The following is a 26,914-nucleotide window of genomic DNA, read 5'->3' as shown; positions in this document are numbered from 1 at the left end:
CCGGGGCCGCGGTTTCAGGAGTCCATCTGTGTGAAGCCAGATGCTCCCCGTTCCCCACTTATCAACACACCCCTCAACTTTGCATCCTCGGGTCCGCGGTTCCAGGAGTCCGTCTGTGTGACGCCAGATACTCCCTCTTCCCCAATTATCCCCACACCCCCCAACCTTGCTCCCCCTTCCCTACTTATACCAACACACCCCAACCTTGCATCCCCGGGTCCGCGATTCCAGGAGTCCACCTGTGTGACGCTAGATGCTCCTCCTTCTCCACTTATCCCCACAGCCCCCCAACCTTGCATCCCCCGGGTCCGCGGTTCCAGGAGTCCACCTGTGTGACGCCAGATACTCCCACTTATCCCCACACCCCCCAACCTTGCTCCCCCTTCCCCACTTATCACCGCACCCCCCAACCTTGCATCCCCGGGTTCGCGGTTCCAGGAGTCCACCTGTGTGACGCCACATACTCCCCCTTCCCCACTTATCCCCACAACCTTCCAACCTTGCTCCCCCGTCCCCACTGATTCCCCTCACCCCCCAACCTTGCATCCCCGGATCCGCGGTTTCAGGTGCCCACCTGTGTGACGCCACACTTATCCTTTCCCCCTTCTCCACTTATCCCCACACCCCCCAACCTTGCATCCCCGGGTCTGCGGTTCCAGGAGTCCACCTGTGTGACAACAGATGCTCCCCTTTCCCCACTTATCCCCACACCCCACCCAACCTTGCATCCCCGGGTCAGCGGTTCCTGGAGTCCATCTGTGTGACGCCACATGCTCACTCTTCCCCACTTATCCCCACACCCCCCCATCCTTGCATCGCCGGTTCCGCGGTTCCACGAGTACATCTGTGTGACGCCAGATGCTCCCCCTTCCCTATTTATCGCCACACCCCGCAACCTTGCATGCCCGGGTCCGCGGTTCCAGGAGTCCATCTGTGTGACGCCAGATGCTCTCCCTTCCCCACTTATCCCCACCCCCCCAACCTTGCATCCACGGGTCCGTGGTTCCAGGAGTCCATCTGTGTGACGTCAGATGCTCCCCCTTCGCCACTTATCCCCACACCCCTCCAACCTTGCATCCCCGGGTCCGCGGTTCCAGGAGTCCATCTGTGTGACGCCAGATGCTCCCCCTTCCCCACTTATCCCCATACCCCACAACCTTGCATCTCCGGGTCCGCGGATCCAGGAGTCCATTTGTGTGTCGCCAGATGCTCCCCCTTCCCCACTTATCTCCACACCCCCCCAACCTTGCATGACCCAGTTGCTCCCCCTTCCCCACTTATCCCCACACCCCCCCCAACCTTGGGTCCACGGTTCCAGGAGTCCATCTGTGTGACGCCAGATGCTCCCCCCTTCCCCACTTATCCCCAACCCCCCCCCAACCTTGCAACCCCGGGTCCGCGGTTCCAGGAGTCCATCTGTGTGACGCCAGATGCTCCCCCTTCCCCACTTATCCCCACATCCCCCAACCTTACATCCAAGGGTCAGCGGTTCCAGGAGTCAATCTGTGTGACGTCAGATGCTCCCCGTTCCCCACTTATCCCCACACCCCCCAACCTTGCATCCCGGGTCCGCGGTTCCAGGAGTCCATCTGTGTGACGCCAGATGTTCCCCCTTCCCCACTTATTCCCACACTCCCCAAACCTTGCATCCCCGGGTCCGCGGTTCCAGGAGTCCATCTGTGTGACGCCAGATGCTCCCCCTTCCCCACTTATCGCCACACCCCTCCAACCTTGCATCCCCGGGTCCGCGGTTCCAGGAGTCCACCTGTGTGACGCCAGATGCTCCCCCTTCCCCACTTATCCCTACACCCCCAACCTTGCATCCCCGGGTCCGCGGTTCCAGGAGTCCATCTGTGTGACGCCAGATGCTCCCCCTTCCCCACTTATCCCCACACCCACCAACCTTGCATCCCCGGGTCCGCGGTTCCAGGAGTCCATCTGTGTGACGCCAGATACCCCCCTTCCCCACTTATCCCCACACCCCCCCAACCTTGCATCCCCGGGTCCGCGGTTCCAGGAGTCCATCTGTGTGACGCCAGATGCTCCCCCTTCCCCACTTATCCCCATACCCCCCAACCTTGCATCTCCGGGTCCGCGGTTCCAGGAGTCCATCTGTGTGACGACAGATGCTCCCCCTTCCCCACTTATCCCCACCCCCCCCAACCTTGCATCCCTGGGTCCGCGGTTCCAGGAGTCCATCTGTGTGACGCCAGATGCTCCCCCTTCCCCACTTATCCCCACAGGGTCTGCGGTTCCAGGAGTCCAACTGTGTGATGCCAGATGCATCCCCGGGTCCGCGGTTCCAGGAGTCCATCTGTGTTACGCCAGATGCTCCCCCTTCCCCACTTATGCCCACACCCCCCAACCTTGCATCCCCGGGTCCGCCCAGGAGTCCATCTGTGTGACGCTAGATGCTCCCCCTTCCCCACTTATCCCCACCCCCCAACCTTACATCCCCGGGACCGCGGTTCCAGGAGTCCATCTGTGTGACGCCAGATACTCCCCCTTGTCAACTTATCCCCACACCCCCCAACCTTGCATCCCCGAGTCCGCGCTAGTGCTCCCCCTTCCCCACTTATCCCCACACACCCCGCAACCTTGCATCCCCTGGTCCGCGGTTCGAGGAGTCCATCTTTGTGACGCCAGATACTCCCCCTTCCCCACTTATCCCCACTGCCCCAACTCCCCCACCCTTGCATCGCCGAGTCCGCGGTTCCAGGAGTCCATCTGCGTGACGCCAGATGCTCCCCCTTCGCCACTTATCCCCACACCCCCACAACCTTGCCTCACCGGGTCCGCGGTTCCAGGAGTCCATCTGTGTGACGCCAGATGCTCCCCCTTCCCAACTTATCCCCACTCCCCCCATCCTTGCATCCCCGGGTCCGCGGTTCCAGGAGTCCTTCTGTGTGACGCCATATGCTCCCCCTTCCCCACTTATCCACACACCCCCACCCAGCCTTGCATCCCCGGGTCCGCGGTTCCAGGAGTCCATCTGTGTGACGCCAGGTGCTCCCCCTTCCCCACTTATCCCCACACCCCCCTCACCTTGCATCCCCGGTTCCGCGGTTCCTGGAGTCCATCTGTGTGACGCCAGAAGCTCCCCCTTCCCCACTTATTCCCACACACCCCCAACCTTGCATCCCCGGGGCCGCGTTTCCAGGAGTCCATCTGTGTGACGCCAGATACTCCCCCTTCCCCACTTATCTCCACGCCCCCCAACCTTGCTCCCCCTTCCCCACTTATCCCCGCACCCCCCATCCTTTCATCCCCGGGTTCGCGGTTCCAGGAGTTCACCGGTGTGACGCCAGATGCTCCCCCTTCCCATCTTATCCCCACACCCCCCAACCTTGCATCCCCTGGTCCGCGGTTCCAGGAGTCCATCTGTGTGACGCCAGATACTCCCCCTTCCCCACTTATCCCCACACGCACCAACCTTGCTCCCCCTTCCCCACTTATCCCCACACCCCCCAACCTTGCATCCCCGGATCCGCGGTTCTAGGAGTCCACCTGTGTGACGCCAGATACTCCCCCTTCCCCACTTATCCCCACACCCCCCAACCTTGCTAGCCCTCCTCCACTTATCCCCACACCTCCCCAACCTTGCTCTTCCTTCCCCACTTGTCCCCACACCCCCCCAAACCTTGCATCCCCGGGTCCGCGGTTCCAGGAGTCCACATGTGTGACGCCAGATACTGCCCCTTCCCCACTTATCCCCACACTCCCCCCAACCTTGCTCCTCCTTCCCCACTTATCCCCACCCCCCCATCCTTGCATCCCCGGGTCCGCGGTTCCAGAAGTCCACCTGTGTGACGCCAGATACTCCCGCTTCCCCACTTATCCCCACACCCACCCAACCTTGCTCCCCCTTCCCCACTTATCCCCACACCCCCGAACCTTGCTCCCCCTTCCCCACTTATCCCCACACCCCCCAACCTTGCATCCGGTGGTCCGCGGTTCCAGGAGTCCATCTGTGTGACGCCAGATACTCCCCCTTCCCCTCTTACGCCCACACCCCCCCCAACGTTGCATTCCCGGCTCCGCGGTTCCAGGAGTCCACCTGTGTTACGCCATATACTCCCCCTTCCCCACTTATCCCCACACCCCCAAAACTTTCATTCCCGGGTTTGCGGTTCCAGGAGTCCACCTGTGTGATGCCAGATACTCCCCCGTCCCCACATTTACCCACACCCCCCAACCTTGCTCCCCTTTCCCCACTTATCCCCACACCCCCCAACCTTGCATCCCCGGGTCCGTGGTTCCAGGAGTCCATCTGTGTGACACCAGATGCTCCCCCTTCCTCACTAATCCCCACTCCCCCCCAACCTTGCATCCCCGGGTCCGCGGTTCCAGGAGTCCATCTCTGTGACGCCAGGTGCTCCCCCTTCCTCACTTATCCCCACACCCCCCAAACCTTGCATCCCCGGGTCCGCGGTTCCAGGAGTCCATCTGTGTGACGCCAGATGCTCCCCCTTCCCCACTTATCCCCACACCCCCCAACCTTGCATCCCCGGGTCCGCGGTTTCAGGAGTCCAACTGTGTGACGCCAGATACTCCCCCTTCCCCACTTTTCTCTACACCCCCCCAACCTTGCATCCCCGGGTCCGCGGTTCCAGGAGTGCACTTGTGTGACGCCAGATGCTCCCCCTTCCCCACTTATCCCCACACCCCCCCCAACCTTGCATCCCCCTTGGGTTCCGCGGTTCCAGGAGTCCATCTGTGTGACGCCAGATGCTCCCCCTTCCCCACATATCCCCCTACCCCCCCCAACCTTGCATCCCCGGGTCCGCGGTTCCAGGAGTCCGTCTGTGTGATTCCAGATGCTCCCTCTTCCCCACTTATCCCCACACACCCCCAACCATGCATAACCGGGTCCGCGGTTCCAGGTGTCCATCTGTGTGACGCCAGATGCTCCCCCTTCCCCACTTATCCCCACACCCCCCAACCTTGCATACCCGGGTCCGCGGTTCCAGGAGTCCATCTGTGTGACGCCAGATGCTCCCCCTTCCCCACTTATCCCCACACCCCCCCAACCTTGCATCCCCTGGTCCGCAGTTCCAGGAGTCCATCTGTGTGACGCCAGATGCTCCCTCTTCCCCACTTATCCCCACACCCCCACAACCTTGCATCCCTGGGTCCGCGGTTCCAGGAGTCCATCTGTGTGACGCCAGATGCTCCCCCTTCTCCATTTATCCCCACACCCCCCAACCTTGCATACCCGGGTCCTCGGTTCCACGAGTCCATCTGTGTGACGCCAGATGCTCCCCCTTCCCCACTTATCCCCATACCCCCCCAACCTTGCATCCCCGGGTCCGCGGTTCCAGGAGTCCGTCTGTGTGACGCCAGATGCTCCCTCTTCCCCACTTATCCCCACACCCCCTCAACCTTGCATCCCCGGGTCCGCGGTTCCAGGAGTCCATCTGTGTGACGCCAGATGCTCCCCCTTCCCCACTTATCCCCACACCCCCAAACCTTGCATCCCCGGGTCCGCGGTTCCAGGAGTCCATCTGTGTGACGCCAGATGCTCCCCCTTCCCCACTTATCGCCACACCCCCATAACCTTGCATCCCCGGGTCCGCGGTTCCAGGAGTCCATCTGTGTAACGCCAGATGCTCCCCCTTCCCCACTTATCCCCACACCCCCCATCCTTGCATCCCCGGTCCGCGGTTCCAGGAGTCCATCTGTGTGACGCCAGATGCTCCCCCTTCCCCACTTATCCCCACACCCCCCCAACCTCTGGTGGCCTGGTGGTTAACGCTCTCGCTTCACACGGTGAGGGCCTGGGTTCGATTCCCAGCCAGAGTAGAAACATTGGACGTGTTTCTTTCCACCTGTTGTCTATGTTCCCCATCAGTAAAATGGGTACCTGGGTGTTAGTCGACTGGTGTGGGTCGCATCCTGGGACACTGACCTAAGGAGGCCTGGTCACAGACCGGGCCGCGGGGGCGTTGACCCCCGGAACTCTCTCCAGGTAAACTCCAGGTAACCTTGCATCCCCGGTTCCGCGGTTCCAGGAGTCCATCTGTGTGACGCCAGATGCTCCCCCTTCCCCACTTATCCCCATACCCCCCCAACCTTGCATCCCCGGGTCCGCGGTTCCAGGAGTCCGTCTGTGTGACGCCAGATGCTCCCTCTTCCCCACTTATCCCCACACACCCCCAACCTTGCATCCCCGGGTCCGCGGTTCCAGGAATCCATCTGTGTGACGCCAGATGCTCCCCCTTCCCCACTTATCCCCACACCCCCCAACCTTGCATACCCGGGTCCGCGGTTCCAGGAGTCCATCTGTGTGACGCCAGATGCTCCCCCTTCCCCACTTATCCCCACACCCCTCAACCTTGCATACCCGGGTCCTCGGTTCCAGGAGTCCATCTGTGTGACGCCAGATGCTCCCCCTTCCCGACTTATCCCCACACCCCCCAAACCTTGCATCCCCTGGTCCGCAGTTCCAGGAGTCCATCTGTGTGACGCCAGATGCTCCCCCTTCCCCACTTATCCCCACACCCCCTCAACCTTGCATCCCTGGGTCCGCGGTTCCAGGAGTCCATCTGTGTGACGCCAGATGCTCCCCCTTCTCCATTTATCCCCACACCCCCACAACCTTGCATCCTCGGGTCCTCGGTTCCACGAGTCCATCTGTGTGACGCCAGATGCTCCCCCTTCCCCACTTATCCCCATACCCCCCCCAACCTTGCATCACCGGGTCCGCGGTTCCAGGAGTCCGTCTGTGTGACGCCAGATGCTCCCTCTTCCCCACTTATCCCCACACCCCCACAACCTTGCATCCCCGGGTCCGCGGTTCCAGGAGTCCATCTGTGTGACGCCAGATGCTCCCCCTTCCCCACTTATCCACACACCCCCCCAACCTTGCATCCCCTGTTCCGCGGTTCCAGGAGTCCATCTGTGTGACGCCAGATGCTCCCCCTTCCCCACTTATCCCCACACCCTCCAACCTTGCATCCCCGGGTCAGCGGTTCCAGGAGTCCATCTGTGTGATGCCAGATGCTCCACCTTCCCCACTTATCCCCACACACCACAACCTTGCATACCCGGGTCCTCAGTTCCAGGAGTCCATCTGTGTGACGCCAGATGCTCCCCCTTCGCCACTTATCCCCACACCCCCCCAACCTTGCATCCCCTGGTCCGCAGTTCCAGGAGTCCATCTGTGTGACGCCAGATGCTCCCCCTTCCCCACTTATCCCCACACCCCCCAACCTTGCATCCCTGGGTCCGCGGTTCCAGGAGTCCATCTGTGTGACGCCAGATGCTCCCCCTTCCCCATTTATCCCCACACCCCCCAACCTTGCATACCCGGGTCCTCGGTTCCACGAGTCCATCTGTGTGACGCCAGATGCTCCCCCTTCCCCACTTATCCCCATACTCCCCCAACCTTGCATCCCCGGGTCCGCGGTTCCAGGAGTCCGTCTGTGTGATTCCAGATGCTCCCTCTTCCCCACTTATCTGCACACCCACCAACCTTGCATCCCCGGGTCCGCGGTTCCAGGAGGTCATCTGTATGATGCCAGATGCTCCCGCTTCCGCACTTATCCCCACACCCCCAAAACTTGCATCCCCGGGTCCGCGGTTCCAGGAGTCCTTCTGTGTGACGCCAGATGCTCGCTCTTCCCCACTTATCCCCCCAACCCCCCAACCTTGCATCCCCGGGTCCGCGGTTCCAGGAGTCCGTCTGTGTGACGCCAGATGCTCCCCTTCCCCACTTATCCCCACACCCCCTCAACCTTGCATCCCCGGGTCCGCGGTTCCAGGAGTCCATCTGTGTGACGCCAGATTCTCCGCCTTCCCCACTTATCCCCACACCCCCCCCCAACCTTGCATCCCCGGATCCGCGGTTCCAGGAGTCCATTTGTGTGACGCCAGATGCTATCCCTTCCCCACTTATCCCCACAACACCCCAACCTTGCATCCCCGGGTCCGCGGTTCGAGGAGTCCATCTGTGTGACGCCAGATACTCCCCCTTCCCCACTTATCCCCACACCCACCAACCTTGCTCCCCCTTCCCCACTTATCCCCACACCCCCCCAACCTTGCATCCCCAGGTCCGCAGTTCCAGGAGTCCACCTGTGTGACGCCATATACTCCCCCTTCCCCATTTATCCCCACACCCCCCCAACCTTGCTCCTCCTTCCCCACTTATCCCCACACCTCCCCAACCTTGCTCTTCCTTCCCCACTTGTCCCCACACCCCCCCAACCTTGCATCTCCGGGTCCGCGGTTCCAGGAGTCCATCTGTGTGACGCCAGATACTCCCCCTTCCCCACTTATCCCCACATTCCCCCCAACCTTGCATCCCCGGGTCCGCGGTTCCAGGAGTCCACCTGTGTGACGCCAGATACTCCTCCTTCCCCACTTATCCCCACACCTTCCCAACCTTGCATCCACGGGTCCGCGGTTCCAGGAGTCCATCTGTGTGACGCCAGGTACTCCCCCTTCCCCACTTACGCCCACACCCCCCCCCCCCCAACGTTGCACTCCCGGGTCCGCGGTTCCAGGAGTCCACCTGTGTGCCGCCATATACTCCCCCTTCCCCACTTACCCCCACTCCCCCCCAAACTTGCATCCCCGGTTTCGCGGTTCCAGGAGTCCACCTGTGTGACGCCAGATACTCCCCCTTCCCCACTTATTAACTACAGAAACTCAAGCTTATAGCCACAGAAGACAACACTGAATACAGAAGAATCCTGGAATCATCGCTTATCTCTATAACCAACAATTTCAACCAGAACAATGGCTTCTATAACATAGCTGAACCACTCGCCAAGAAACTTCTTCATCGCTATCCCTCATAAGAACATAGAACACTGCAGAAGGTCTACTCACAACTTGTCCAATACCCCTGCCTAGCTACCCAAGACTCTATAACCCCACCAGGTAGATCATCAGATGCAGCATTCTCCACCTGACCTCAACATTCTGAACATGACTATAAATACTCCCGTGCCTTCCAACCCCAGGTAGATCCGTGTGTGACTTGAAAAAGCCCACTGTGTGGGTGAAACGTTGTCAATAAAGGATCACATTATACTGCATTTGTGTTTATATTTCCATTGTGTCGGTATTTTATACCATTTATTTCCATATAAATAAGGTCTTGAGGATATCTCTCCAAGAGAGAACCCGCAGTAATGGATTCAAATTAGACAAGTTTAGATTTAGAAAGGATATAGGAAAGTATTGGTTTGAAAATAGGGAAGTTACTGAGTGGAACAGTCTACCTAGTTGGGTTATTGAGGCTAAAACTTTGGGTAGTTTCAAATTTAGGTTTGATAAATACATGAATGAGAGGGGTTGGATTTGAGTGAGACTTGCATGTAAGTGGAGTTATCAGAGCTTATTTCTTGAGTGGCATTGAAAATTGGGTTGGGCAAATGTTTTGTTAGTGGTATGGATTTTGAAGGACCTGCCTAGTATGGGCCAACAAGCCTGCTGCAGTGTTCCTTCTTTCTTATGTTCTCATGTAAAGATTTTAAACTAGAAATTTTAAGCATTTTCTAGGTATCAATAACTCACAGTATCATTAACTGACGGTTACCCGAAATCCAGAACTATTTATATGTTTATAATTGGTTACAATCGTCATGAGTTATTTATGCAGACATTAAATAGGTAAAAGGTATTACAAAAAATGTTACCTTATACTTTAGCATGAAATGCTTGTATAAAAAAAATGTAAGTGGTATTGCGTTATTTAGAATGGCAAAGTCATGGTAATTCTCCAGAACATTTCGTCTCTCAACCTTTGAGTAGTGAGGACGTGCGCTGCTGCTGCCCCTGGCGTTGATTAGTGGCAGTTATATTTTCACAGCATGGCGCAGGCCAGCCGGAGACGCATAAACAGTCTGTGTTGAGCTTATCCGTGGGGCTGTGACAGGAACTTCTATGGACCTGCTACTACCTGCAATCATACGAGATACATATGATATTGCTAACGAGGAGATATGTGGAGTAGCGCTGAATGGCACGACGAGGATCTTTGTCAAGTTTAATTTAGCAAGTGTGTATGAGGCGGTGGTAGACAAGTACCAGGAGGTTACTTTGACAGTTAACTCCGCTATGACCGTGCGACTTCACGACGTTTCTCGCCATTACACATGGGTTAAGATTAGAAATGTGCCATTCGAGGCGGATAATTCTGACATCCGTCTTGCGATGGGCAAATATGGTACAGTACATATGGCCACTGTTGGGAAGTGGGCTACTGGGCCATACACAGGGATACTCGAAGGAACGTATTCTGTGAAGATGACGTTACGTTACCCTATTCCGTGGTACATAGTGCTGCCAGAATTTCGGACCCAGGTGTTTGTGACACGCTGGGCAATGCCGGACCTGTCGGTTGTGTGGGTCATATGATCACCTAGCGGCTCTGTGTGGAAGGAGGCGTGGCAACATGGAACAACGGCAACAACATACAGCAGTAGAGAAGGGTGAGGAGCAAGATTTGCCTTATGTGACTCTGCCTACACAAGGTGGGTCCTGGAGTGAGGAGGTCGAGAGAGCGGAGGAGATGGAGTCAGCAGGTGTGACGAGGGGGGGACACCCCTTCATTGAACGCAGCTCAGGTGTTGGAAGAGAACACCCTGACTGCGAGTGATAGCGATGTGGAAGACTCATTAGCCATGGCTTTAAATGTGTTATTGGCTGACAAGAGTATTGGGAAGGTTGGGAGTCCAGACCTAGTTCTTGGGTCTGCTGTGGATCAGGGCGTGGAACAGGATCTGCGGTCTGCTCAGTGTGATAAGAATATTTTGATGCAAGCGGTGGAGGTGGAGGTCCACCGGGACAATGTAACAGACGACATGATGCAAGCAGAGGGAGCATCACGGAAGCGCGCTGCTGTGCTATCCGACTCCGAGGACGTGATCACGCCTGCTCAGCGCACTGGCAAAAAGTCCTGGGCGGAAGTTACGCAGAGATGACACAGTGGCCCTAAGGGGCAGGAGTTGGTTAAGAGAGTTTCTAAAAGGGGGGAGAGGGACCGAGGTGTCACGAAACGATCTGGTGGCAAGACAGTACCAGGGTCAAGAAGGAAAACCACTCTGTAAGCTTCAAGTGCATGACATTGAACATTAATGGATTGAGATCAGAGAGAAAGTGTGTATGGTTTAGTGAATATTTGGTGCGCAATAGTGTGTATGTGGAGCATGCGATAAGGTTGAAAGGAGGAGTTGCCATCCTGGTAAGGGAAACTAGCCCGTTCGTAGTGAGGCATTGTGAGGGTGGGGAGGGGAGGGTGATTCGTGTAGATGGGTGGTGGGGTAGGGTACAGATGAGTTTGGTGTGTGTGTATGGTCCGGCAGAGGGAGATGTGCGTATTAAGGATAAATTTGTGAAGGATGTCCTAGTATATCATTTGCGTGCTTTGTCGGGTGTAGCTGTAATCGGTGGTGATTGGAATTGTGTGATAAGACGTAAGGATGTGGAACCTAGAGGGGCAGGGTATTGTTCGGGGATTTTGGGGGAATTATTAAATGGAGTGGGGTTAATGTATGTTGGAGGGGGTGGGGTTGTAGAACATACTTTTGTTAGACGTGGATATGCGGCTAGACTGGATCGCTTGTATGTGCCCCGAACAGTAATAGTGAGCAGAGTGCCTGTGGTGGACGCGTTTTTTTCGGATCACAGAGGAGTAATGGTGGACCTAGAATGGGAGGGATTGCCTAGAAGGGGTCAAGGTTATTGGAAGTTAAATGTGAAGCTTTTGCAGGGTGAGGAATGTCGTCAGTCTTTTGCGCAATTGTGGGAACGGTTGGTGGATGAGGCGCCGGGGGATGATGAACTGGTAAATTGGTGGGATTCAGTGGCTAAAAATCGTATCAGAGACTATTATATTTGTCGTGGGAGGGAATATAATCGGTTAAAGTATGGGTTTCAAAGATATCTTGAAGGGCAGCTGCATGACTGTTATGCACGAGGAGGAGCAAACTATCCAGTGCAGGACATTGAGGGTTTAAAGGAGAGTATTAGGGTATTGCAAAACAAGCGTTTTGATGGTGTGCGAATTATAGGAGGATTGGAAGAAGTGCTATGGGGTGATCTGCCGTCGGCTTGCATGTTAAGAGGCCAGAGAAAGAGGAGAGTGACGACGGAGATGATGGGGTTAAACGTACATGTAGGGACGGAAAGGTATAGAGCGAGTCAAGCATTGGTAACGACAGAGGGTATGAGTGGATATGTAGATGCTTGGTTTAAGTCATATACGCAAAGCGTGGGCATCCGTGAAGTGGCATTGGGGAAAATGGGAGAGTATGTGCAGTGTGAGCTTGATGGTCAAGATCGGGTGGCATTAGGTGGGCCAATTACGGAGTGTAAGATTTGGCAGGCATTATCAGGAGTGAGCTTGGGAAAGGTGCCGGGTATAGACGGACTGCCAAATGATTTCTACGTAAAGAATTGGGAGGTTCTGAGGGGTTTTTTAGTAAGGCTGTTTAACATACTTAAGGTGGCTGAGGTAATGGGAGAGCAGCAACGGACGGCCGTTGTGGTGTTGGTACCGAAAGGGGAGCAGTCAACGTTAATGGATTATTGGGCACTTTCGCTTATTTGTGGAGATTATAAGTTGTTTGCGAGAATATTAGGGAACAGAATCAAGAGGGTAATAGGCAAGGTAATTGATAGGGGGCAATATGGGGTGCCAGGAAGGTCGATGTATGAAGGGCATGGCATGATTCGAGAATTTATAGAGAAACGGGGGGAGTTGGGTGATGGAGGTGTATTGGCGTTAGATTGGAAGGCTGCTTATGATAGTGTAGAAAGGGAAGCGTTATGGAGATTCATGCATTGGCAAGGTTTTGGGGAAGAAATAATATCTTGGGCAAAATTATTGTATCAGGGGGCATCGATGAGGGTGCAGGTTAACGGGAGGCTAGGAGTTAAAATACAGATGCGACGGGGACTGCGCCAAGGCTGCCCACTATCACAAATATTGTTTGCGTGTATACAGGATCAGTTTTATAGAGCCATTCGGAGGTGTGTTGCGGGAGGTGGGGAGGGTACTGACCGGGGGGAGGGGAGGCTGGTATCGTAGGTTATGTGGATGACATGACTATTTTGGTGAGAGGTAACAGGGACTTGCTTAGGGTGGGTAAGGTGGTGGATGTGTTTGGGGAGGCTTCAGGTATGAAAATTAATGTTGAGAAGACTAAGTTTCTAGACCTAAGAGATAGTACAAATGGGGATGAGGTAGTAGGGGGTGGGTGGAAGGTGGTAGATCAACTAATGATATGCAGGATAATTTATGTGAGAAATACACGGGTGGCTCAAGAGGTGAATTCGGTGCGAATAGTGGATGGAGTATTGAAAAGACTTGGTGGTTTGAGGGCGGCTCAACTAACGCTGCATCAAAGAGTAATAGTGACGAACGTGCTATTGTACAGCAAGATATGGCATGCCATTATTATGTCCCCGCTGATGAGACGTGAGGTGAAACGTTTACAACATGGGGTTTTTAGGTTTATATGGGGATCAGGCTGCGAATGGTTAAGTAGAGTGGTGTTAACACTTCCGGTCAGTCGGGGAGGGCTGGGACTTTTACCTCTGGAAAAAAGGATGATGAGTGTGTACCTAAAACGAAGTTATATAAGGGAGGGGGGCGGGAGGGGAGGTGGACTTGTGAGAGTACGTAAGGATATACAACGGTGGTGGGGGGGTAGGGATTTAATAGTTGGTGAGGCCATGTTGAGGTTATTAATGACAGTGAGGGACCCGTCGTGTGTTAAATTGCGGGTCCTCGAAGGAGTGGAAGGTAGGTCAGTGGTGGCTGCTGTTTAAGGAGCATACCCTATGTATGCGTGGAACGAAATATGGACGCGTCTAAAACAATTACATGTAAAACCGGGTGTTCGGGAGGTAATGTTTAGATTATTACATGCGATTTTGCCGTCTGGGGTTGTCCTGTTCAATAGGAGGATAAGGGAGGGAGGGGAATGTAGAGCGTGTGGAAGCATGGAGACAATTTTTCATGCGGTATATTTTTGTGGCTGTATAGAAGTTGTACGGGTCTGGTTAGGAAAGGTGTTCAGGTTAGTGGGTGGGGGAGGGTTGCAGGTGTTGCGGGCTTAAGTTTGGATATAGGTGGGGTGAGTAAGATGGTGGAGAATGCAGTGGCGTATTTGGTCACGGATTTTATATATACATCATGGGCCATGAGGGAGGTGGGCGTGGATGAGAGGATAAAGGTGTTAGCTGCGACATTTTACAGAACTAAGTGTCGTAATAGGGAAATTTATGGAGGTAGTTGGGAGACTGCTTTTACTGAGGGCTATCGGAGTTTTAGGTTGAGGGATTTATGGGATTTACGTGCAATGTAAGGGGTCGCGGCGGGCTGGCTTCCCGATGAGGACAGTGTGAAAGGATTTAGTGTGGAAGAGAATGAATATAGTACTGAGACATAAGTGCCTTTGACTGTGTGATGAGCGGGTTGTGTTGTGAACGATACAAGTTCTTCAATTTAATTATTAATTATGTAATTGACAAAGGACGACAGATGTCGTAATGATGGAATATTATATATCTGCAACGAAATTATTGGTATGTGTGTAATGAAATGACAATGTGGGTGCACTGTGCGAATGCGAAATATATATATACACATGAAGTATTGCGTGTGGTAGGAAGGCTTCAGTATTTATCGACGTGTGAAGGTCATGCACTGTTATGTTTTGTGCTAACAGACTTACATCTTAGTAGTGGTTTTAATGATATGGACGAAATATTTTCAGAAAGCTTGACTTATCCTGTTTTCTTATTACATATTGTTTTTTCATGGGAGCTCTATAGAGCCCGTAGGTTTAGGTTACCGTGGAGTTGATATATATTATAAGGTAATTGATGGATGACATAGGATTAGGTTTTTGTTTGTTTTACTGGTTGTGTTGTAAAGTGTATGTAACATATGTATATAATTATACCTTCCTGGAGAAGGTGATATGTTTGGGTGTTTAGTAGATATACGTTGTACATGAATCATGTAGAATTGATTTTTATATTATATCAATACATTGAGTGATACTGAACGTATCATGTTGTTCAATATGGAATAATGAAAGTATTTCATACAATATACAGTTACATATAAAGATTGTTACGTGTCAGGTGGCTTGACATGCAAGAAGTGGGGGGGGTAGTGTTTTCAGAATGTAAGGTGTACATTCCGTGGCAGGATGTACAATCAGGAATTAGATGTACTTGACAAGGGGTCTTTAGGTTAGATTTAGTGTTCCAGACATAATGTCATTACTTCAAGGATTGGAGTGGTCATTGTTTACTGTACAGATTTGTGTCTTTCAGATGTAATATGTTCATTGGAAAGTACATGTACTATGCAGAATTTTTCATCATTGTTTTCACTATGTAATTTGTCGTTTACTTTTATGTACTATGTATGTCTTTTAAATAAAATATAAAAAAAAAAATTCTCCAGAATAGATGGTAATATGCAATTTTGGGTAAAATACTTTGACATTTCTCGAACAGTTCTGAGAACGTTATGGGCATCCTCCGTTAAAGTGATTACGTGCTCCCTAAATAGGATCATTGATTCCTTGCTGTATCCAGATGAAACAAAAGAGAAGAGATTAGTGAAATGTTCTTGCTAATCTGTTAATACCACATCTTTTTTCAAGAGACTAAATGCATTCTTGAAGTCTAATTTTATTAATGCATTATCTGCAGGAAAGTTATTGACATACGCCCTTGTTGTATGAACCGCTGCTTCACTGCCTTGAGGGACCATAAAGTCAAGCTGGTTTAGTTGAAGCATCATGGCCGCCTCAGAGCGAATACTTCGTACAGCAGCTTTCAGAACTGAGACGGCGAAGAGTATTTATTGCATACTGTAATATACCTAATTCCTCCATCTTTCTTTTTATGGGCACAAAACAATGCATCAAACACGAAATGTTTAATTTTGTCAGGAATCAGACCAGGTAAGTCGTGTTCACAATGTAATCACCGATAGGCGTGTTTTTCCGTCTTCCCGAGAAAAATATTCGGGTTCTCTTATACCAGTCACCCCATGAACGCATTTGTCAGACGCCTTTGTAACAACTGTGTACATTATATTTGCATTTTTATTTTCCTCCAACGCCTTCCAACGTAATTCTGTTATAGTGGTTCAGTAGCAGTGACAGGCATGATTACCCAATTCTTAAACCGTGCTGGTTTGAGGAATGTAGATTGTGCTGTTCCATGAAGTTTGTAATTTGGCATTTTATCACTTTCATTTTTATGGTGTGAACCTTAACTGTTACTTTGAAAACTAGAATCCGGCTAACTGGTTTACCCCCCCGAGTCCCTTTATAAATTTTACCTTGCTCACACTCCAATAGCACGTTTTATCATTTTTTTTAATTAACACATCGGCTGTCTCCAACCAAGGCAGGGTGGCCCGAAAAAGAAAAGCTTTCACCATCGTTCACTCCATCACTGTCTTGTCAGAGGCGTGCTTACACTGCAGTTATAAAGCTGGAACTTTAACACCCCTCCTTCAGAGTGCAGACACTGTACTTCCCATCTCCAGGATTCAAGTCCGGCCTGCCGGTTTTCCTGAATCCCTTCATAAATATTACCCTGATCACACTCCAACAGCACGTCAAGTCCTAAAAACCATTTGCCTCCATTCGCTCCTATCTAACACGCTCACGCATGCTTGCTGGAAGTTCAAGTCCCTCGCACACAAAACCTCCTTCACCCCTCTCACCAACCTTTCCTAGGCCGACCTCTACCCCGCCTCCCCTCCACTACAGATTTATAGTCTGGAAGTCATTCTAATTCGTTCCATTCCTTCTACATGCCCGACCCACCTCAACACCTCCTCAGCCCTCTGGATAATAGTTTTGGTAATCCCGCACCTCCTCCTAATTTCCAAACTACGAATTCTCTGCATTATATTCACACCACACATTCCCCTCAGACACGACGTCTCCACTGCTTCCAACTTCGCACCCATATAAGAGCGCGTATAGCATGGCACGTATAGTCATAAAAGTCACTTGCCTCCACTCCTATCATGCTCACCCATGCTTGATGGATGTCCAAGCCCCTTGCGTGGAAAACATCCTTTACCCCTTCCCTCCAACCTTTCCTATGATGTACCGTACTCCCAATTTCCCTCCACTACAGATTTATTCACCAAGTCATCATATTTTGCTCCATCCTCTCTAATATTCTAACCAAACTACCCCGTCTACTCTCCAAACTGCTTTCACCAACCTCTTTGATGCAACGTTTAAAAGCTATGCTTTACCCCCATGCGAAAAGTTATCTGAATATTCCCAAACTGTTGCAAAACTACAGATAGGCTTACCTAATTTCCTAGCTGAATTTTTTTTTTTTTTTTTATTCACCGGTATTCTCCCGGCCCGGGTCTTTTCCAAGTAGTGGTGACCCGGCCTTGGCTCCCTATCTGGGGAGTGTCTCGAGACTTAAGTCTCCCATGGGAGGAGGGACAAGTACCTCCTCATCTTTGGGACCAAGTGTCCCCAGGCCTAGCCACATTCCCCGCCCTCACGGGGCTCGTAGGGAGAAGCTAGGCCTCTGGTCTGCCATCTACCCCACCTCGAAGGGGCTCGTGGGGATGGCAGCCTTATGAGCTGCAGATGGTAGCAAGCTCAGACCTTCTGAATAGCTGAAATTGTCTCCCTTGAACTACTCTCTTGGGAGGCTATACATTGATCCCAGCGCCTCTTCCACTTCTTGAACAATTCTGGAATACTCTTTTTCGGCATCTTCCGTGGCCTACGATTATCCTTGAATCTCCTCCACCTCGTTATATGCAATCACAGAGAATGCAGATCTGGGAAATATGGAGGCTGGGGGAGGATAACCTCCATGATGTCTTTGTAGTCTTGAATCAGCAAGCGGAGCATAAATTTATCATGCACTCGGCTCATGATCAAATTTTTAGTCAAAATGCTTTGACAAGACTTGTCACACATTGCGCCATTATGTACTGGAGTGTGCTAAAATTAATGAATTTAGAAACAACTCACTCAGAAGTGTTCAAGAAATGGCTAAGTATTTTATCCACAGTGGTATATTGCAGACCATTCTGGAGAAATACCCTGACTTTGCTAGCTGTAAATAAAGCATTACTGCATGTGTGCATGTGTGTGTGTGTGTGTGTGTGTGTGTGTGTGTGTGTGTGTGTGTGTGTGAGGGTGTGTGTGTGTGTGTGTGTGTGTGTGTGTGTGTGTGTGTGTGTGTGGGTGTGTGTGGGTGTGTGTGAGGGTGTGTGTGCGGGTGTGTGTGAGGGTGTGTGTGTGTGTGTGCGTGTGTGTGTGTGTGTGTGTGTGCGTGTGTGGGTGTGTGGGTGTGTGTGTGTGTGTGTGTGGGTGTGTGTGAGGGTGTGTGTGTGGGTGTGTGTGAGGGTGTGTGTGTGTGGGTGTGTGTGTGTGGGTGTGCGTCCTTGTGTGTATGCATATATTTGTACGCTCGTGTGCACATGTCCGTGCGTGCGCCCTCGTGTGTGTATGTGCGCGCGCGCGCTAGTGTGGGTGTATGATCCACTTAATATTTGTATTTATAACTCATTACAATTGTGACCAGGTGTGGACGTATCAGTGGTTCATTACTTTGTAATTTGTTCATGACTGTAACCATGTATAGGAGTGAAGCTGATTCATTACCTCTGTAACTTGCCATGATTAGTGACCAGATCTACCTGGAGTTCATTACCTTTGTAACTAGTTCAGCTGTCATAACTTTGGGGTCCAGTCACTGGACCCATTATGTACCTTTGTAATCTTTTGACTACCGCCCACAGGATGGGTATGGGGTGCATAAAGATATTAAACTAAAGTGTGTGTGTGTGTGTGTGTGTGTGTGTGTGTGTGGTGTGTGTGTGACTCAACAATCAATATTTGCACCAATAACTCATTACAGTTGTGACCGGGTGTGGAAGTGTGAATTGCTCATTACTCTATAATTTGTTCATGATTGTAGCCAAAGTATAAACGTAAGTAACCATTCTACAGAATTCATTACCTTTGTAACTTGTGAGCTCATTGCCTTTGTACCTAGTTCAGCTATCAAAACTTTGGGGGCCCAGTCCCTGGACCCATTACGTACCTCTGTAATCTGTAAATACCTTTGTAACTTGTCATGATTGTGACCAGACTTACCTGGAGTTCATTACCTTTGTAAATTGTGAGTTCATTACCTTTGTAAATTGTGAGTTCATTACCTTTGTAAATTGTGAGTTCATTACCTCTGTAACTTGCTCAGCTATCAAAACTTTGGAGTCCAGTCCCTGGACCAATTATGTACCTCTGTAATCTTTTGACTACCGCCCACAGGATGGGTATGGGGTGCATAATATACATATTAAACTAACAAGACCCAAAGAATTTCTCAGGAATTGCAATGTCCATGATACTATGACTTCGATTTTCATGTTTAACTTTCCTTGCTTTTTCAGTGCTGTCATCTGTGTTTGACGATGAACAGCCAAAGCGTTCATCATTTTTAAGTGACGTTTGTGTAGCTTTGAATCGAATTTTTTTTTCAAAATACTGTGTCCGACCCATTACTTTTTTTCCCAAATGCTTGCTTGAACATTTTGTGCGCTTTACTTGCAGTTTTACCGAGCCTGAAACAGATTCTTATACACGTTGTTTGTCGTTTAAAAGATTCTATTCTGTTTCGCAAGAAAGTCGGAAGAATGTATTGACATGACCAAAAAAGTGCCCATTTAACCTCAATGGAATGACCGAATGCACTTAAAACTCGCCACGGTACTTGACTAATGAGTTACTGCATAGTTATTATCTACGATGTTACCTTGTTTCACTCAAAGTGCACAAAAGTTAGTATCCATGAACTTTTTCAAAGTACCTCGTACAAGTGTGTCAAACCACTATTCTCTCATACATTCCCTTCTTTATGTCTCCATGGATAAGGTTCTTTGTATTCGCAGATGCCTGACTGCACCGTCCATCCGGTATTAAAACTTGCGATTTTGGCATAAATAAGAACGCTCGTCTTGCCAATAAGACAAGCAAAAAATTGCTTATGAAATAATTTTGCAAAATTCATTCCGAACCTAACGAGAAACATTATGTAATTGTGTTTGTTCATTATTAAATTGTAAATGAAAAAAAAAATTATCTTCAAACGTTTTAGAGAAAATTTAGAGTGCTTAATTTTAAATAAGTTTTTGTTAATTGACCAATTTTACCTATTTGGCACGACATACATATATATATATATATATATATATATATATATATATTTTATTTTTATTATCACACTGGCCGATTCCCACCAAGGCAGGGTGGCCCGAAAAAGAAAAACTTTCACCATCATTCACTTCATCACTGTCTTGCCAGAAGGGTGCTTTACACTACAGTTTTTAAACTGCAACATTAACACCCCTCCTTCAGAGTGCAGGCACTGTACTTCCCATCTCCAGGACTCAAGTCCGGCCTGCCGGTTTCCCTGAACCCCTTCATAAATGTTACTTTGCTCACACTCCAACAGCACGTCAAGTATTAAAAACCATTTGTCTCCATTCACTCCTATCAAACACGCTCACGCATGCCTGCTGGAAGTCCATGCCCCTCGCACACAAAACCTCCTTTACCCCCTCCTTTACCCCCTCCCTCCCTGGCACAAAGATCGTATATACAATACATAAGGTTGGAGGGATACATAACAAGCATATATTGCTGTGTTCATAAAAAGTTACATTACAAAAATTCTCATCCAGCCACATGCCACTTTTGTGCACTGTCAAGAGTTACGTCTTGCTGCTACTGCAGTAACAGGTACGCTGAGGGCATAGATTCTGTGATTGAGTGCAGCTCCGAGAGTCCCACACAGTTTTCTCACACTCCCTTCCTTCATGTGGGGAATGTGAACCCTCCAAGGTTTACAGAAAGTACAGTAGATTATTACATGAACATTTGATAGACTGCCCAAAGCCATGTCAGACAACATGGATGAATTTCACAAAAAAAAATATTACTGTGAGGAACTTTGTAGCAACGTAACGAACCTGTGTTACTCATTATCACCTCCTCCAAAATGCTCTCGAAATATGTAATGGTATTTTGGAGGAGGTGATAATGAGTAACACAGGTTCGTTACGTTGCTACAAAGTTCCTCACAGTAATATTTTTTTTGTGAAATTCATCCATGTTGTCTGACATGGCTTTGGGCAGTCTATCAAATGTTCATGTAACAATCTACTGTACTTTCTGTAAACCTTGGAGGGTTCACATTCCCCACATGAAGGAAGGGAGTGTGAGAAAACTGTGTGGGACTCTCGGAGCTGCACTCAATCATAGAATCTATGCCCTCAGCGTACCTGTTACTGCAGTAGCAGCAAGACGTAACTCCTGACACTGCACAAAAGTGACATGTGGCTGGATGAGAATTTTTGTAATGTAACTTTTTATGAACACAGCAATATATATGCTTGTTTTAGTGCATATTTCGATGATTTAGATCGTCTCCTACGCTTTTCTGGCAGACCTCATTTTTTCACTAAACTGCATAGTTTTTCACACTTTTCAATCAGAACTGCTGCTGCAACTGAATTTTATGGTAGAAGTAAGCTTTATTATACAAGTTTTGAGAAGTAGTTTGTCAAAACATATTTTCAATGAAAATTCTCAATTGTTTCCAAAAAAGCTTGAAAAAGTTTTGAATCGTCCAAATATGGCAAAAAAATATGATATTTTTTTATTATTTTTCAACATTTATCATTATTTTACATATTTTTAAAAGAACCTTACAAAAAGTTGATTAAAATAAATAATAATATTAAATATTTTATATTAAATATGTGTTTACATCTAGGGGTACATCATGCCGGGACGCATCATGCCGGGACGCATCATGCCGGGACGCATGCCGGGGTACATCATGCCGGGGTACATCATGCCGGGGTACATCATGCCGGGACGCATCATGCCGGGACGCATCATGCCGGGACGCATGCCGGGGTACATCATGCCGGGGTACATCATGCTGGGGTACATCATGCCGGGACGCATCATGCCGGGGTACATCATGCCGGGGTACATCATGCCGGGACGCATCATGCCGGGGTGCATCATGCCGGGGTGCATCATGCCGGGGTACATCATGCCGGGGTACATCATGCCGGGACGCATCATGCCGGGGTGCATCATGCCGGGGTACATCATGCCGGGGTGCATCATGCCGGGGTACATCATGCCGGGGTACATCATGCCGGGGTGCATCATGCCGGGGTACATCATGCCGGGGTACATCATGCCGGGGTACATCATGCCGGGGTACATCATGCCGGGACGCATCATGCCGGGACGCATGTCGGGGCTCATCATGCCGGGGTGCATCATGCCGGGGTACATCATGCCGGGACGCATGCCGGGGCTCATCATGCCGGGACGCATGCCGGGGTACATCATGCCGGGGCTCATCATGCCGGGACGCATCATGTCGGGGCGCATCAGGCCGGGGCGCATCATGCCGGGGTACATCATGCCGGGACGCATCATGTCGGGGCGCATCATGCCGGGGCGCATCATGTCGGGGCGCATCATGCTGGGGTGCATCATGCTGGGGCGCATCATGCCAGGGTGCATCATGCTGGGGCGCATCATGCCAGGGTGCATCATGCTGGGGCACATCATGCTGGGGCGCATCATGCTGGGGCGCATCATGCCGGGGCTCATCATGCCGGGGTACATCATGCCGGGGTACATCATGCCGGGACGCATCATGCCGGGGTGCATCATGCCGGGGTACATCATGCCGGAGTACATCATGCCGGGGTGCATCATGCCAGGGTGCATCATGCCGGGGTGCATCATGCCGGGGTACATCATGCCGGGGTACATCATGCCGGGGTACATCATGCCGGGGTACATCATGCCGGGGTACATCATGCCGGGGTGCATCATGCCGGGGTGCATCATGCCGGGGTGCATCATGCCGGGGTGCATCATGCCGGGGTACATCATGCCGGGGTGCATCATGCCGGGGTGCATTATTCCGGGGTGCATCATGCCGGGGTGCATCATGCCGGGGTACATCATGCCGGGGTGCATCATGCCGGGGTGCATCATGCCGGGGTGCATCATGCCGGGGTACATCATGCCGGGGTGCATCATGCCGGGGTGCATTATTCCGGGGTACATCATGCCGGGACGCATCATGCCGGGGTACATCATGCCGGGGTGCATCATGTCGGGGTGCATCATGCCGGGGTGCATCATGTCGGGGTGCATCATGTCGGGGCGCATCATGCCGGGACGCATCATGCCGGGGTACATCATGCCGGGACGCATCATGCCAGGGTGCATCATGCCGGGACGCATCATGCCAGGGTGCATCATGCCGGGACGCATCATGCCGGGGTACATCATGCCGGGGTGCATCATGCCGGGGTACATCATGCCGGGGTACATCATGCCGGGGTACATCATGCCGGGACGCATCATGCCGGGACGCATCATGCCGTGACGCATGCCGGGGTACATCATGCCGGGGTACATCATGCCGGGGTACATCATGCCGGGACGCATCATGCCGGGTGGCATCATGCCGGGGACGCATGCCGGGGTACATCATGCCGGGGTACATCATGCCGGGGCTCATCATGCCGGGGCTCATCATGCCGGGGTACATCATGCCGGGGTACATCATGCCGGGACGCATGCCGGGGCTCATCATGCCGGGGTACATCATGCCGGGGTACATCATGCCGGGGTACATCATGCCGGGACGCATCATGCCGGGGTGCATCATGCCGGGGTACATCATGCCGGGGTGCATCATGCCGGGGTACATCATGCCGGGGTACATCATGCCGGGGTGCATCATGCCGGGGTACATCATGCCGGGGTACATCATGCCGGGGTACATCATGCCGGGACGCATCATGCCGGGGTGCATCATGCCGGGGTACATCATGCCGGAGTACATCATGCCGGGGTGCATCATGCCAGGGTGCATCATGCCGGGGTGCATCATGCCGGGGTACATCATGCCGGGGTACATCATGCCGGGGTACATCATGCCGGGGTACATCATGCCGGGGTACATCATGCCGGTGTGCATCATGCCGGGGTGCATCATGCCGGGGTGCATCATGCCGGGGTGCATCATGCCGGGGTGCATCATGCCGGGGTGCATCATGCCGGGGTGCATCATGCCGGGGTGCATCATGCCGGGGTGCATCATGCCGGGGTACATCATGCCGGGGCTCATCATGCCGGGGTGCATCATGCCGGGGTTCATCATGCCGGGGTACATCATGCCTGGACGCATGCCGGGGCTCATCATGCCGGGGTGCATCATGCCCGGACGCATGCCGGGGCTCATCATGCCGGGGTACATCATGCCGGGGCTCATCATGCCGGGGTACATCATGCCTGGACGCATGCCGGGGCTCATCATGCCAGGGTACATCATGCCCGGACGCATGCCGGGGCTCATCCGGCCGGGGTACATCAGGCCGGGGCGCATGCCGGGGTACATCATGCCGGGGTACATCATGTCGGGGCGCATGCCGGGATGCATCATGCCGGGGTACATCATGCCGGGACGCATGCCGGGGTGCATCATGCCGGGGTACATCATGCCGGGGCGCATGCCGGGGTACATCATGCCGGGGTACATCATGCCGGGGTACATCATGCCGGGGTGCATGCCGGGGTGCATCATGCCGGGGTGCATCATGCCGGGGTGCATCATGCCGGGGCTCATCATGCCGCGGCTCATCATGCTGGGGCGCATCATGCTGGGGTACAGCATGCCAGGGTGCATCATGCTGGGGAGCATTATGCAGGGCTCATCATGCTGGGGCGCATCATGCCAGGGTGCATCATGACGGGACGCATGTCGGGGCGCATCATGCTGGGGCGCATCATGCTGGGGTACATCATATCGGGGCGCATGCCGGGGTGCATCATGCCAGGGTGCATCATGCCAGGGTGCATCATGCCAGGGTGCATCATGCTGGGGCTCATCATGCCGGGGCTCATCATGCCGGGGTGCATCATGCCAGGGTGCATCATGCCGGGGCTCATCATGCCGGGGCTCATCATGCCGGTGTGCATCATGCCGGGGTACATCATGCCGGGGTACATCATGCCGGGGCTCATCATGCCGGGGCTCATCATGCCGGGGCTCATCATGCCGGGGCTCATCATGCCGGGGCTCATCATGCCGGGGCTCATCATGCCGGGGTGCATCATGCCGGGGCGCATCATGCCGGGACGCATGCCGGGGCTCATCATGCCGGGGCTCATCATGCCGGGGCTCATCATGCCGGGGCTCATCATGCCGGGGTGCTTCGTTGTACTTTATATACAACCTTAATATAAAATAATGTGTTGTTTGTGGAAACTGATGTGAATGAAATAGACAAAACATACAAAATTATTTGTATTTTCAGTTTTTTATGTTTGATACACTCTTGTGTACTCCAGGTGAACTGTTCTCTCCTGCGGTGAAGGAAGCATCAGCCAGCTTGGTCACCTTAGTCAACTGGACCACTTCATTCCTCGTTACTCTCACCTTCCTCCCACTCCAGGTACTTTCTTTTCTCGTTACACTAGCTGCAATGAATTATTTTTTTTATTCCTAATATAACAAGTTACAATCTTGCATTTACCCTTTGTACCCTCAATAAATTTTGGTTTAGATCCATCTGACTGTGTGTGTAGGGGGAATATAAAACTGTGTGTAAATGGTTATAATAGCTATTATCAAATTAAAGATACAAACTTATCATTGTATCCTTACAAAAATCATTACGTAAATTAACACCAAAATCTTCATTATATTAATAAAATAAATCTGTTATAATTCATAGTTAATAAGGGTTATAGTGGACCCTTGAATTTCGTCTCCCTTGAATATCGTGAATTTAGGAAATTGGCGACTTATTTTGTCAAAATATTAGCTTGATTTTTCGTGATTTGGCTTAGAAATCGGTAGTCGTATGAAACGCTCTCTGGTAATGTACATTGCTCCTGCTCATCCTCCAGACTTGGAACAGCAAATGGTTAAGAAGTTTAATTTCATCACAGTAAAGTTCTTGCCTAATACCACTCCTCTCCTCCAGCCCATGGACCAGCAGATCATTTCAAACCTCAAAAACTCTACACCAAAGCAATGTTTCAAAGGTGTTTTAACATAGCCTCAGACTCTGAATTAACTCTAAGAGAGTTCTGGAAAGATCACTTCAATATCCTCCACTGCATAAACCTTATAGGTAAGGCTTGGCAGGGAGTGACTTCCAGGATGACAAACTCTGCTTGGAGAAAATTGTGGCCAGAATGTGTCCTCGACAAAGATTCTGAAGGGTTTGAGGCTGACCCTGACAACTTTATGCCAGTTGTGGAATCTATTGTGGCATTGGGGAAGTCATTGAGGTTGGAGGTTAGTGGCGAGAATGTGGAAGAGTTGGTGATGACCACAGTGAAGAGCTAACCACTGAAGAGCTGCTAGGCCTTAATCTGCAACAGTAACAGACCACTTCTCAGGAAATTGCTTCAGAGGAGGAGGAAGAGAGAGGGAAGAAGTTGCTTTCTTCAGAGATTAAGGAGATGTGTACAATGTGGACTAGGATGGAAAAATTTGTGGAGGAACATCACCCTGACAAAGCTGTTGCAGGTCGTGTATGTGACATGTTCAAAGACAATGTCTTGTCACATTTTAGGCAAATTTTAAAGAAACACCAGAAACAGACCTTTCTGGAACAATTTTTTGAGAGACGGGTCCAGTGACTCTCAGGCTGATCCTAGTCACATTAAAAAACAAAGAAGGGAAGTAACCCCGGAAAAGGACTTGATACCTGAAGTTTTTATGGAAGGGGATTCCCCTTCCAAAGAATAGTAACTCCTCCATCCTCTCCCTTCCTCCCATCTTCCACACATCAACAACTCTTCAATAAAAGTAA

The 26,914-nt window shown here is 51.4% G+C and overlaps 1 protein-coding gene across 1 annotated transcript in view; it reads left to right on the top strand.

Annotated features, from left to right (window-relative positions):
* Positions 1-26,914, top strand: part of LOC128688700 (facilitated trehalose transporter Tret1-like) — a 229,795-nt gene that overhangs the window by 145,328 nt on the left and 57,553 nt on the right. The window contains exon 7 of the mRNA XM_053776680.2: positions 25,440-25,543. Within this exon, the coding sequence (XP_053632655.2) occupies positions 25,440-25,543 (104 nt within the window). The remainder of the gene's footprint in view (positions 1-25,439; positions 25,544-26,914) is intronic.

The sequence above is a fragment of the Cherax quadricarinatus genome, chromosome 13 (genome assembly GCF_038502225.1).
Source record: "Cherax quadricarinatus isolate ZL_2023a chromosome 13, ASM3850222v1, whole genome shotgun sequence".
NCBI lineage: Eukaryota > Metazoa > Arthropoda > Malacostraca > Decapoda > Parastacidae > Cherax > Cherax quadricarinatus.
Note: the sequence above shows the minus strand (reverse complement) of the source record. Positions and strands in the feature narration are given on the sequence as shown.